The following is a 15,460-nucleotide window of genomic DNA, read 5'->3' on the forward strand; positions in this document are numbered from 1 at the left end:
CATACCCCTTCTCTCCTGCCTGCGGTCTATAAGAGCAAAATAATATCAGCGAGTCTGTGTGTGTGTGTGTGTGTGTGTGTGTGTCAGTGATAAATGGAAGATGAGGAGACCCTACGGCTCGAGAATATGAGGCCATATATGTATATGAGGCCATATATGTATATATACAGCACCTGTAAGAGTGTAACTCTACACACTCTCTCCTGTGTATAATGGTGTTTAGCTCTCTTCCTTTATTTCCCGTGTGTGTTTGGTGTTGAGTGTGTCTGTACTCACCCTCCGCCGCTCAGCCCCAGTTTGGCTGGGTCCAGGATGTTGGCACAACCCTTTCAAACAAGAAAACAGCCTGCTGATGACTTACACAGATCAATAAGACACTGTACTTACTGTATATCGTTTACCTGTACAGTAAATATACAACACACACACAGTCACACAAAAGAAACACATAAACAATGACAAACAAGTACGAATACAGACAAAATACATAATAAAAAAATAAGATCAGTACAGTACAAATCTACCTATCCATCCATCCATCCATCCATCCATCCATCCATCTATCTATCTATCTATCTATCTATCTGTATGTCTACCCATCTGTTTGTCTATCTGTCCATCTATCCATCTACTAGTCCTCTACACATCTATCTGTCTATCCATATGTCTATTTGTCTATCTGTCTCTCTGTATAATGCTCATTAACATCACCACCAAGCAATTAAACGAGAACACTGAAAAAACATGCAGCATATTTCATATACATTCAAAGATGAACAAACACAGACAGAAACTGGTGAAAAATTATATAAGTATAGAAAACACAAGAAGACCTCGGTGTCCAGAGCAGTGCTGTCTGCAGAAGAAAAACAGAAATACAGAGAGGAACGTTAGAAATGACAGCACATATCGACTCCTTTATCTATAAATAACTGCACACACTTATAATGACTTGTGCCTAATGGAGCCAAACAAACAGTGCCAGCACAGCTCATTTACAATATCTCAGTCAGAGTATAATCCCTGATACACACACACACACACGTAAACCTTGAGCCAATATATCATCTTTCTCTCATACTACACCGGCCATATAACGCTGTAAAAGCCTGCAGTGTCCAGCACAGAGAGACCGCTCATGACACTTCAGACTATCAGTACCCAAACACGATTTCTGCTAAATTATGGGCAGATTAAAACCTCAGAGATGAGGTTACACTGATGACCATTACTGACCCTGATTTCTCATATTACAGTAGATCATCCTCCTTCAGTCGGTCTCAAAGATCACCTCAGACGCTTTAATGTCGCTCAAGTGTTTAAATGTAATAGCAATGATTAGTTCAGCTTTAGTGCGATAGCTTCAGAGCTCGCTGGACCATGAACGATAAAAGTGAGTTTTCAGAGAGCGTCAGAGGTTAATAAACACACATAGACACCTAGAAGAACAGCCGTGGAGCTTAAATCTAGCTGGTTAATAGAGTGGAGACGAGGATGGTCAAACAGAGTATTGATCAAATCTTTCCTGCTGGGCTTATGAAGGGTTACTCGTACCTTCTGTAATGCTCAGACCATCCTTCAGTGTCAAAGAAACACTAAACTGAGGACTAACTTGTATTTATTTGGGTGTTTTATAGGCCTGTTTGTTCCACATCGATTTTATAGCAACCAACCATCCAACTTGACCATCCAGCACTGATTCACTACTAATCAGTTTTACAGGTCTTAAAAATATGTTGATATGAAAATTATATAATTTTATTAAATATAATATACAATATATAATATACATATGTAATTAGTGTTAAATTAAAATTATATATCCCTATATATATCCCTTTTTTTTCTTTTGATTTTGGGGTAAAATGTGACATGGACATTTTTTTATAATAATAATAAAAAAAAAAAAAAGTATTGTTTAATGTCAACATTCTTTTTTAAACAGAAAATAAGACCTGTAAACCTGTTTATAAAATTAAAAATACTAAATTACAGTGATCAGAATCTCCATTAATAATAAAGGAAATGGCAATTATTATCAAAGACTATAGAATACCCAAGACGTGTCACTCGTATAGTTTTGAATGGGGAAAAATGCAACGCTCAATCTGGCCGCTTTATAGACTCATTTCAGTGTTTGCAAACAGTGATGACGTTTTTGGGGGGCGGAGCCTATCTGGTGGCAGAAAATGCAAGCCACGGAATAAAAAAGGAAATTGAGTTTAAATTTCAAAATTCTGATTTTTTTTCTTTAAATTCCGAGATTATATCTCCGCAGCTGCAAGTGACGTAACAGTGACGTCTACTCCAAATTGTTCTATTGAACGAAGCCCCGCCTACTAGGTAAAAGAGCCAATCGCTAATCGGTAAAGTCAGCGCGTTACTGCAGCTGCCGATTGAAGTCCTGGTTGCTATAGAGACAGTCAGCGTTCTGAGACGTGCGCTCAGGACTGCGCATGCGCACTGGCTGGTATAGCCTGAAAAATACGCTTTTTTTATCGCTATTTGAGCAAAAGAAACAATATTTATGAGACTGTTGTTGTCAGATATCATTGGTGATTTCAAATATGAAACTTAATCTTAAGCTTGGCGAACGGTTTTGGAGAATTTGATGTTTCCCCATTCAAAGAGATAGGAGCTGCACTTGCATGCCCGAGAGGCGTTTCAAAGATGGCCACCGAGTGACATGACTTGCCTTAAAGGGACTTTATTATTATTAATAATATTAATAATTCCAATTCTTTTTAATGGTTATTCTGATTACTGCAATATTTGTTTTTACATCAACAACAATCAAACTCACATTTACATCTGGAAAGAACATATTATATGATTCATGAAAAAATTCTTATTTTGACAGTAAATATGCAACATTTTTGACAGGCCTCATGAAATTGACCCTTAAAACAAGATCACACACTGTCCACTGTCTCTGAAATGTATCCATTTTATGGACAGGTGAATATAAATGCACAGAGGGATTTTTTTCATAAATTTCCTTTTAGATTTCTTGGTCAGTGAGAGAAATGAAATGAGATATGATGAAGTGAGATGAATATTTTGGCTGGGGTCCTCAAGGCTAAAACATATCGGCCTATGAGAGAGGTGACGGAAAACCTCCTTCACTCATTTGGATCAGTGGTCAGTTTCCACTGAGCTCTGGCTAAATGCATCACTTTCATTAATAAAGTCTTTCAAAAACAAACTACAGTAGAAAATATCCCTGTTGTTCACCACTTAAATAATAAAGCTTAATTATCATGACATATTTCCCAATAAAACAGAAGGTACTGTAATGTGTTATATTTTGATAAAACATAATGAAAAAATTTTTCCTTTGAAAAACATGCCCTGATGAATCGTGCACAACAAGACCAAGAACATTTATATTATAAGTAAATTTGGTCAATTTTGATTTCATGCTGACTTTAATCTAAATATGAAACACGATTTGCAATGCACTTTAACTGTTTATTCCGTAATTCAATATATTTCTTTGTGAAACTGAGCTTAGGTGTAGTATTAAAGTTATTACATTTTAATGATCCGATCTGAATAACATGCACTGATGCATCATTTACCAGAACATGTATACAGTAAATAAAGTAAACAGGGTCAAGTTAGATTTTCTTAACTTTCATGTCCATTTCTATGAAGAATATTCCTAATAAAGTCACAATCCTTGATTACTGAAATGCAATGTAAATGTAGAGCAATGTAAATCTAGGGCAGAAATTATTATTATTTATTTTTTTGTGCGTTTGAACAGTCAATAAAGACATTTCTATCTTAAAATAGGAATTCCTAAAAATAGAGAGGAAAGGAAACATTTTCTATCTGCAAATGGCAAAAAGTATTTACTATCAGTGCTGCACACATTTGTCAAATCTGTGAGCGCTGTGATCTAAATAAAATATTCAGAGAATGGATAGACTACTTTCAAACAGAGCTGGCTTATAAACAAAGTCAGCAGACCTCGATGGATCAGAGCGGAAATATAAAATGGATATAATAAACACGTGAAGCGAGGAGTGCCGGCTCACAGCGCTAGTCTCAGAACAAGACTGATATAAGAGTCCCAACAACACTGACCTGGTTAGCAAGCACCCTTGGGAGGAGGAATTAGCACGTGAATGCAGTTCAGGCTAGAACTAAATGAAGATGAGTTTGGCAGGAAGAACTAATCCTAAGAGACCTCACTGTAAAAGGCTCCTAAAATGTGCAGCCCTGCTTTTAAAACAACCTGAAAAAGACTGAACCAAAACAGCCACGACACTCAGAGCCCCTCCATGACAGTTCCTCATTTTATGCAAATGATTTCTGATCTGCATTCTTTAATTACTCAAGGAGAAAATGAGAGCTGAGAATTTAAATTGGCTGTGTGAAAACAATGAGCTAAATACCAGCACCACTGAACTGAAGAATATTTCTGTGTTTTCATCAAGGAGGATAAACCTGGAGAAAGCGAATCATTAGCACTCCTATTTGCAGCTTTGTTAATGGAAAATATATTATAAAAAATACAAAATAAAATAAATACTGTATATAATGTTTGTTTTGTTTTTTAAATGTCCATTAATCATTGACAAAGCTGAAAAAAATCAGAAAAAAAATTACAAATATTTTATATCATATACTACAAATATAAACTTCAGCATAAAATATAAAAATATTTTATAGTATATAATATTAAAAAATTATAAACTCGGCAGTTGTTGAAATGTGATGTCTACTTTTACAAGAATTACACATTACATAGCTTTGTTTTTTGTATGTATGTGTATATATGTATATACACACATATATGCATATATATGAAAATATTGCATATATAAAAAAATATATATATTAAAAGTAATATATGAGAATATATATATATATATATATATATATACTTTTAATATATTTGAACATACACACTCAGACACTAATGTAACTAATAGACATCACATTTCAACAAGTGCCTATAGTGTCATAAAAGTGAAAGCCCTAAGAGAACAGCACCCTCTTCATAGGGTGACTGTCTTTTTCTAGCTGAAATTAAAATTAAATGCTCAACCTGCCAAGCGCACCAACTCAGTGTCAGCAGAACAGTCTGTTCCTTGTCCTATTATATAGATGCTGTATTTCCACAGACTAAAGCTTCTGTCAGTGTGTAGAAAGCACTCTTTCAGATCTCAAAGGTCTATTGTGTTGAAGCACTGTTACAATGCCTTTAATCAGGTGCTAAATGCACAACAATAGTGATGCAATGCAAGAAGTTAAATGAAGTAATTGTGCATTTGCTGAATCTGCACTCTACGTGCACGTAAAACATCTCAGTGAAAGTGCAATCATTTCTGGAATCCAATTGTTGAATTGTGCTAAACCTCACTGTAATGCCTGTGATGAACTGATTTGGTCTGTGATTTGTGGCTTGTGTTTTAGGGAATCAGAATCCACTATAGTACACAGAGCATCTGGCTGTTAGTGTGCAGCATGAATGAGCAGCCTAAATACAGTATCCCAACAGTACTCAGCATTGTGGAGTGCGGCGCTGGGCTTGCCGTGTGCTGTGACTGTGATTCTCACATCTAGGTCAAGAGCGCTTTCAGTGTGAGTAAGACTGGGTGGAAATTCCCCTGATTCCTGACTGGCATACAGATGACACTTTTCAGCTGTTAACAACAGCAACTCCTAATAATCATTCCGTTAATCATATATTGACATCTGTTTAAAGGGTACACTGACTTTGAAAACACCTTTGAGACTGCTTGCAGTTATAAGAGGACTAATTCACCCAAAATAAAACACATATGCACATATACACAAATTCAAATGTGGTGCACGTTACAAGAAGAGCCAATGTTGTTTGCTGTCACTGACATCAACCCTGGCCTGATCTGAAAATGCATGTGCACAATGAGAGCTACGATGGCGGCACGATTTCCAATGAGTAACAATTTGAAACAAAGCTATTGTATGACATCAGAGGAAATATAGCACACAAGTCAAATGGACTACTTTATGATGCCTTTTTGGACATCCAATGATAAATACTGTATATGCATCTAGTGAATAAGAAAGTGCTACATATAGACATTGCCAAATTGTCTCTTTTCATGTTCCACGATGGTTTGGAATGACAGTGACAGTACATGATGAGAAAAACATTATTATATTTCATTCAAAATAAATGCTTAAATATAAAAAGCCGCGTTGGTGAAACTGTTGATTAAACTCTCTAAAGTTAATGAAGGCCACAAAAGGTGAAGTACACTTTCATCTGAACTCTGAGGCACTGGACAACCACATACACACACACACACAAAATCAATAGCCAGTTCTAACCACTCAACATCAAATACTAGTAATTATCTTCTTGCCCTTCAAAACAACCCTTAATAGAGTCTGAGATTTCATGAACCAAGACCTTAGAAATACATCATATAAACAATGGTGGATCTCAATTGACTCAATCAATGGCTCACTGACCAAAACCTTGACTAAAACCCTTCAAGACAACTATAATAAGTCAGCATGTAAACACACATAACTGGTTGGTTCATACCTCCTGCCAGGATCTGCTGTTCCAGCTCAGCCATCTGCTTCCTGTAAGCTCTCAGTGCTGCCTCTTTGAAGGTGGGACGCATCCTTTTTTTGGGTGGTGCTTCTTGCACAGGAACCTCTGTAACATTTTTGTTCTCATCCTCTTGTTCTACAGTCTCTTTTACCTCATCTGCTCCCTTCATTTCTGATGCCTCTTGAACTTCCTGCACCTCCTCTTTGCTCTCCTCCTGCTCCTCGGTCTCTGCTTCTGGTTCCTCGGTTTCTTCCACATAATCCACCAAACTCACCTCATACTCCTCTGTGTCTTCAGTCATCGGATTGTCGTCATAGTCCTCACTGTATTCCTCATCAAGGCTGCAGTCATATTCCAGCACGAGGTTACCCTCTTGCGAGATGTCATACTCGTGCAAAACATCGTATACCTCGTCTTGGTACTGCTCCTCAGCCTCGTTAGCATTTGTTCTGTTTTCCAGATTGGCCAGCACTTGTTCCATCACCTCAACATAATGTGTCTCATTGTCCACGGGTTGCTCAGCAGGTTGTTCTTCCTCTTCTGCCTTGAAATAGAAAGGTTCTGTGTAGACGTCAGAGTCAATGGTTGTGCTGGAGCTGTTCGCTGTGGACTGGGACATGGTTCTGAACCTGCCCATGAATGAGGTGTTGCTCGGTTCTTCAACTGGGGTGCTAGTGCTTTGGGAACCTTTATTCCACACAAAATCCAAAGCTGACTTTGCTCTTTGCAGGGAGGATCCAAATCCTCCAAAGCTGAAGGTTTTTTCGCTGAGATCTATGCTGAGCCTGCTACTCCAGGATTTGGGGACTTCCTCCACTTTCTCATTTCTGATCTCACTCTGGCTCCGGTACATGGAGGACGATTTCGGGTTCTGCTGGAGGTGGTTCACATCCTGTCGCTGCAAAGTTTGTGGAGCTGATTCAGGCTTAGCTTGGATCTTTTTGGTCTTGGGCTTCTTTTCGAGTTGCGGTTCAGCCACAGGTTTAGGTACTGGTTTTGGTATGGGTTCAATCACAACTTCTGGCTCTGGTTCTGGTTCTGGCTCTGGTTCAGGCTCTGGTTCAGGTTCTGGTTCAGGCTGTGGCATTTGTTCTGGTTCTGATTCTGGTTCTGGCTCAAGCTCAGGTTCCAAAAATTCAGTTTCTATATCTATATCTTGGTCTTGGCCTGTCTCAGGAGTGCTATCTAGTGTCAAAAAGGTCTCACCTTCAAATTGCAAATCAACCTCAAGGCATTTAGTAATTTTCTCAGGGAAACCAGGGTTAGCTGTAGGGTCAAAGGGGCTACTGATTTCAGATATTATGTTCTGTTCAGTGGAGGCTTCCAAACCTGAATCAGCACCTTGTTCAATGTGATGCCAATCTTTCCACGGTGAGAGGTCACCCTGCAGCGACAGCTGAGAGCCGCTGTAATGGCTCCTGTCCCCTGATATACAAACAAGACCATTACTTACACCACTGTCAATAGTCTCTGTGGTTTCAACTTCATTATGTTCCGCATAAGGTTGTTCTTGGCTCAGAGTTTGACTGGGGGGACTAGCGTACCAGGAGGACGCCATGTCTTCTTGCTTCCGTTGCCAAAGTTCCTGATCTGAGGAGGAAAGCAAGGAACAGCCGTTGACTCTGCTGAAATACTGACTCTCTGAGAAGTCCTCGGAGTAAGACTGGCAAAGTTTGGAGCAGTCCGATTCAGACCGACTGAGTTTGGGAGTGGAGTAGTCACTCTGAGACAGCCATCCAGGTGTTATGTCAGAATAGTAGGACTTGCTTTGCTTGTCGTGATCATCGTAGGCTGTATTATCCGCATAGTGCACAGAGTATGCAGAGTCATCTGCCATCCTTCGGTGATCGTGAGACTTTTTCTTGTCCGATTTACTTTTTGGAGGTGGTTTGGACACAATTGCATATTTGTTCTTGTTTAATTCATCAAGTTCTTTGTCGCTCTCCATTGAGTCCCAGTCATCACTTTCAGCCTTGTCTTTGGCTGAGACCTTGATGTCCATGCTTTCATATGTCTGAGAGGAAGCCATCGGCTTGTCTCTCTTTTCTTTTGAATCGTGTGCTAGACTATCTGTCGAAATGGATATTCCAGTCCCTTTTAGCTTATAACACTTTTTCAAAACTAAATCCCTGTCTTGTGGGCTTGAAAATATAACTACAATTGGTCGAGGTTTAGCATTGTAACATTCTCTTTGTTGCCCTAGTCGATGGGCCAATTCAATTTTAAATGTCTTGCGTGCTTCAGAAAAACCCATTTTCTCTTTTAGGATCTGATAAATAAGGTCTTCAGTTTTTTCGTACTTCTCCTCAGGCACATTTAGAAATCTCAGAGTAGCTTTGTTGGTCTGTTGGCTAATCTGTCTGATGTAATCATGAATGTCTCGAGTCTCGCGTCTGGACTGCACGAACCCTGAACGTAACTGCTCGATTTCACTCTGCACCACCTCCACGCTGCTGGAGATCTCGTCGATGGAGCTTTTGAGGGCGTTAACGTGCCCTCGAAGTTCTGAGAGCTCAGACTCGATCTGACTGATTCCCTGAAGTTCTTTGAAGATCATCTCCATCACATCCTGAGTCTGACTGATACATCCCGTCGAGCTGGACCCCGGCTCCAGGGTAGTGGTTTTCTGGTGTCGGCCAGCCCGGTCCAGAGATTTGCTTCTGATGCCAAGAGTCTTTCTCCAGTTGCTGGCCTCTGAGTCCGAGGACACACATTCTTGGCTCTTCTTCCACTTCCTCAGTTTTTTCAGAGCACCCAATCGAAGGGTGTGGAGACTGCTGCGCTCTCCCCGCTCCCCTTCCGAGCTGCCATCAGAGGGCGCTAAACTAATCAAGCTCTTCCTGTTCCTTCTTCCTGGCATTGTATAAGCTTTTTGTTCATCGAATCTATGGACAAGTTTTGCCTCGTTTAGAGAGTCAAAGTAATCGCTACCAATTGACAAGACCTCATGAAACTCATTATTGTTCAGAAAGAGGGCATTTTTTGGAAGTCCATTGGCAATTGCTACACGGTAACTGAATGTTGGCGAAAGAGAAGAACAGTCGGTTTTTCCGTCATCCTCCTCAAGAGATATATTGCGTGCCGACGAGCATTTGGAGATTTTTTTTACTGTGCTTTTCAGTGTGGTTGAGAACGTCGGGTTCCGTGATTGCAGTTCAGGGGACGTTTTGGGTTCTTTTTTGTTTTCACTACTCTCTTTCTTCTTTGTGGTATTTGCCAGTTTCTTTGTAAACATTCCTTTGCAAATCTTTACGATGTAAGACGATAGCTTCTTGAAATGGGCAGAAACCATGGAGGGCAATGTTTCAGCAGTTTTGCACTCCGGATGCAATGAAGCAAAACTGGTCTCAAATCCAGCGGTGGTCAACAGGAAGCACACAGACACTTATGAGTTTTGAAAGTCAACCCTGAGGTATAAAAGAGGGTCTAGACAAGAAGTGACCTCAGATGCGGTTGTGCCGAGCAGAAATCACTGCACATCCTCAGTGAGGGAAATATTCAAGGGTGTTCTTCAGAAGAGGCCTCATGTCTCTGAAAAAAGAAAAAGAAAGATCTTTTCAGTTAGTTTGCACTGAAGGTCAGCATGTAAAATGCATAACTCTGAATGTTACACTGCACGTACTGTATAATAAATCATTGAATAATTATTTGTACTAGAGCCCCAATTTCATAGTCCGTTTCTTATGAGGCTGTCAGATCCAATTCAGCTGAGCTAGATGTGTCACATTTTGTGAGAATTGCAGAAACCTTATTTTCACAGAAACTAGAGCAGAAAAGATTCTGGGCCACAACAGAATTGTTTTGGACATCCAATAAACCCTTAAACAGCCTGATATGAATAATTTCGTTTACATTATTTTACAAATCAATGCATTTCTAGCTTCAAAATGAGTGATTATTTGGTATGGCAATATAACCATTAATCGAGTTACACCACCTTTGGAAATGACACATGTACAGTAGTATCCCATGATACAGGCATACAAGCTAATTATCACAGCTGAAATGCACTTCAAATGCACTAGAAAACACAATATGACCATTGACCTGGACTATGTACTCAAGTGTAACGGGCAAGACCTTATATGTTATGGAAAAGTATATGTTTGAATATCAATAATTCAGACATGAATGGTTTTGTCCAAAAGCGCATACATTAATCATAAATGGAGGTAAAATGTGAGGAATACAGTCATATTGCATTACTGCACTAAAGGGCCTTGTTGTGTCTAATTAAATACCATTCACACAGAGCCTAAAAACGTATAATGGCATAAGAAAGAGAGAGATGTGCTGTGAAATTCTGCGGGTGAAGGAAAACATACACTGTAAGTAGGGACTGGCTGGGGGTGGATTTGTTTGACTTGAACCTATAATCAACCAACTAGAAAAAAAAACAATTAAAACATCATAGCAATGCCCTTGCAAACACCCAACTACTCTAGAACTTTGCTGAGTCACATTTTCTTCAGATCTAGAAAATATCTAGCTGTACGTGCGCATTTGTAAACATATAGATGTATATTTAAATAGATTCAGTATCTGTCAGTGAAAATCATTGCTTAAATTCAGTTGCAATACAAACATGGTCCAGTTTAGCAGTAATTCCCCTATAACACAGAACAGGACAGGTGACAATCTGTGTAACGTGTGTGTGTGTGTGTGTGTGTGTGTGTGTGTGTGCTGGTGGCATTTTTGACAGATGTGTTGCTGTGAGTCACACACCTTGATGTTTACAGACTTCTCTCTCTCTCTCTCAGACCTTCTAAAGCAGTTTTCACTCCACTAATGTCATTTTAACCAAACAAAGCTTGTACACTCAAATGTTATTAATCCAATCGGATATAATTTGATGATCAGTGCTTAACTCGCTCTGTATCCTGTCAAGAACATGGTCATGTTTCAGGACACCAGTATTTTTGTCTTGTTTTCCACTAAAAATAGCTAAATATCCTATAAAACAAGATTCTTCTTCTTGTTGCTTCTTAAGTTATGTAAATAAGATAAAATGATTTTGATAAAAAGATTTGAATCTTGAATTAAGTTTATTTTGTCACCTGTCTTGAGCATAAATCCATAAAACCTCTTAATTCTATAAATTCTCTTAAACAAGTCCTAATATCTGTTGTTTTCTGAAAACAAGACAAAACTATTGATTAGGATTTTTTTTTCTGCAGTGCTCTCTTTGCAGTTTTGAAGAACCATCAAGATTTTTTTTGCATTATAGCATTATTTTCATGACAATAAATACTTTAATATAGTCTTTAAAAAAAAAATGGAGGTGCTTAATCGTCTTGAAAATAATGTCACATTTCGAAAATTCAGTCATCTGCCACACATACTGCCTATTCAACACAACCAAACCACTCAATAACAGACGTCAAATGTCACAATCACTGGTATTCGGCAGGTAAAACTCCAGCATGTGGCTTCTTAGACAATGATTAAGACTTTGGACCTAATGACATAGATGTTCCCTTTAGAATAGTCCAGTCTGGGCAGTGGAAACAAATGCTGAGACCAAAGGTTTCTAATTCCCTTTTCCAATCAATTTATTAGCTCTTCTGTGATTAATAGTTGAACTCACTGTCTCTTTATTAAGCCATTACAGCATTATAGAGCTCAATTAATCAATCTACTGAAAAATACAGATGAGACGATTAAATCTGATTAGAGTAGCCAATATTTTTCCAACACAACCCCAACAGGTAATCAACTACTAATTCACAATGCCAATCAAATTTAATTGGATATGATGTAAATGCAATGCTGAAGATCATCATAAAGTCCACTATGGAAAATATGCATATTTTAATCTTATTCCGAATTTATGTTGTTTTAGAGTCACTTTATTGGATAGCTAATGAAAAATCAATGTCTCTACACTAAATGACCAAACGAATGTGACACCACCTACAAACGAACAGGTCTGGCTATTTCATCTACACAGACTACTAACACAAGCATATACAATCAAGCATACAGAAATGCAATTATTTTTATTCCAGCATGACAATGACCTGCACACCAAGCGAGGTCCATAGAGAAATGGTTTGCTGACTCTGGCATGAAAGAACTTGATTGATGCACTAATGCTCCTGTGTCTAAAAGAGAGCAATTCCCTGCATGCATGATCTAAGATCTAGTGGAAAGAAGAGTAGAAGCTGTTAGAGAGGACTCATTTTTGGACAAAACGTCTCAATGTTTCTAACAAACACGCAGCTTTTGGCTGAACGAGATGTTAATTGAAGGACTGGAGTGGTGTGGATTACTTGTGGATTATCAGATGTTTTTATCAGATGTGGATTATTAGCTGGATTACTTTTTATCAGCTGTTTGGACTCTCATTCTGACGGCACCCATTCACTGCAGAAGATCCATTGGTGAGCAAATTATGTAATGCTAAATTTCTCCAAATCTGCTCCCATGAAGAGACAAACTCATCTACATCTTTAATGTCCTGAGGGTGAGTACATTTTCAGCAAATCTTAATTTTTTGATTAACTATTCCTTTAATTTTATAGCTCTATATTTTTATGTATGCCAACTGTTATTTTATTTTTTTTATCTATTTATATATCTATTTAGTCTAAATAATTTTACGAGGTATTTTAAGCTAGATTGCAATGCTTTCTTATGATTTGCAACCTGTACTGTTAACAACAACCCAATCTCAAACCACCTTTAAGCAGATTCCGGTGTGGAATCAGAAAACTGTTTCACTATCCAAATGAACCGAACTATAAAGTGAAACTGACTCGGTTCCTTCCCAAAAGCCAATTGTGAAAGCACACTGTGAGATATGTGCATTTAATTCCAAGTTATTTTTTCAGCCAGTTATTAGTTTACTTCATTTATTATGTAGCTGCTCCAAATTATTGCGCTTGACAGTTTGTTGTGCAATGCCTCATAAAGACGGGCAGCTCATTAGCCTCTCTCTCTCTCCCTCTGTCGCCCCGAGGAAAGTCGATTCTCATGTGTGGTCGTCCGTGAGCTTGAGATGCAAAAAACATGGATTATCGATCCGAAGCAGACGCAGGGCTCTGACCCCATATACCTCACATACAGACACTCCTCTGACAGCCTCAGCCCTTCCTGATGCATATTTAAGATAAAGCGAGAGGGATGGGAGACAGCAAGAAAGAGAGAGAGACCCAACCACTAACACAATTACAATCCGTTGCTCATCTCACATTCACTCATTACCCCGCGAAACCTCGGCATGCACAGATCCGTTTCTGCATATGCTTTCTAAACCTTAAAATGCATGCATTTTAAATATGAGCACAGCTGATTTTGAGGCCCCTTGACCGAGAACATCATCAGGGCGGTTGTCCCGGAATGCATGCATGCAATCATCCATGCATGCATTAAGCAAACGCTAATTTGCGAGAGCGATGCATGCTCTCAGTACGAGAAATGCAACAAATCAGAGCTGCGGGAATTAGAGAGCTCTTTATAATCCAGCGAGCGCTTCAATCATCCCTCTCTGCCTGCGAGGACATGCCACCAGATGTTGATCAGCGAGAAACACGCTGAAAGCATCAGTCTCGGACGTACCACAAAGTCTAATGGCACAGAATGACATAAAAAGTGATGCACAGATTCATGCACGCAAAAAAATGCATGATCAGCTCAAGTGCAATTTAAGGTTCAAGATGCAACAGTTTAAGTTAGTACACACACGTACCTGAATCACAACCCTCTCCGACAGCAGGCAAAATCCATCCACTAGCATCCGCCGAACTCTTAAACGCCCTGCCGCGATGCCCAAAGCATCCTCCGACGATGCAAACGCACACAGCGAGCCTCAGTTCCACGTCCTGCTCTCTCTGCGATCCATTCCTCCCTCGTCGCCTGCTGCAGCGCTCAGCTCAACCTTGGGATGAAGTCTGGCTCGGCGGGCGCATGCTGTTGCAAATCACAGACGGATCCTGGGTGAAATCCCTCCTCTCCCAGACTGATTCGCAGCACTCCACCGGGCAGCAGACTGTGTGTCTGGGATGGTTAAAGCTCCCTGTCTGGATGCACGGTATGCGCGTGTGTGAACGTGTGCTGAGAAGAGTACGAGAAGCCCTTGGAGGAGTGCAGCCCTGAGCCTCTCTCTCGCTCACACAGAAAGAGATGCACAAAGCCGCTGCTGCGATTCACAGACCTGCACACGTGACACGAGAGAGAGAGAGAACGAGAGACAGAGAGAGAGAAGGAAGGATGGGAAAGGATGAGATGCACAGCAGGAAGGCGGGATGAATGTGTGTGTGTGTAACAGAATCGAAGACTGACTTGCAGCTATTAAACCTTGCATCAATGTCCTCTCGTTTTAACCTCTCTCTCATTCTGTCCATTCCATTCATCCTAACATAATCGAAGACTGACTTGCAGCTATTAAACCCTTGCATTAATATCCTGCACTCTTTCTCTCGTTTTAACCTCTCTCTCATTCTGTCTGTTTCATTCATGCTCTAATTTGTAGTGTTTACTAATGCAAATATCTCTAGTACTTAGAATAAACCTTTAGCACTGAGTATTAAAGTTGAGCGTGTGCATCGTCCTTCAGCGTTTGTGCTGCATGTATGAATGATTCCTCAAATCGTGTGTTGTTGAGGAATGCTGTGCTGCTACTTTACTAACTGATCAGATGCACCTTTCTCACCTGCTGGACAATGAAACAGGTGAAAAAATCCCACAGATGCACACTGAAACAGGAGCAATCACCCAGTACACACTACCTAGCAACCACATAACACTATAACAACTCCATAGCAACCCTAGAACACCATAGAATCATTCTAGCAACCCCGCAAAAACCCTGTTAACTGCATAACAATGCACTAAAAACATGCATTAGCAATCACATCGCCCTAGCAACTACATAGCAACCACCTAGAAATCACCCAA

The 15,460-nt window shown here is 39.6% G+C and overlaps 1 protein-coding gene across 1 annotated transcript in view; it reads right to left on the minus strand.

Moving 5' to 3' along the window:
• Positions 1 to 14,679, minus strand: part of unc13c (unc-13 homolog C (C. elegans)) — a 169,000-nt gene extending 154,321 nt beyond the window's left edge. The window contains exons 1-4 of the mRNA XM_016546895.1: positions 14,253 to 14,679; positions 6,551 to 10,093; positions 834 to 856; positions 277 to 326 (exon numbers count right to left, since the gene is read on the minus strand). Coding sequence (XP_016402381.1) covers positions 277 to 326; positions 834 to 856; positions 6,551 to 9,854 — 3,377 coding nt within the window. The 5' untranslated portion in view covers positions 9,855 to 10,093; positions 14,253 to 14,679. The remainder of the gene's footprint in view (positions 1 to 276; positions 327 to 833; positions 857 to 6,550; positions 10,094 to 14,252) is intronic.
• Between the last annotated feature and the right edge of the window lie 781 nt (positions 14,680 to 15,460).

This window comes from Sinocyclocheilus rhinocerous, unplaced genomic scaffold (assembly GCF_001515625.1).
Source record: "Sinocyclocheilus rhinocerous isolate Xijiao unplaced genomic scaffold, SAMN03320098_v1.1 scaffold942, whole genome shotgun sequence".
Lineage (NCBI taxonomy): Eukaryota > Metazoa > Chordata > Actinopteri > Cypriniformes > Cyprinidae > Sinocyclocheilus > Sinocyclocheilus rhinocerous.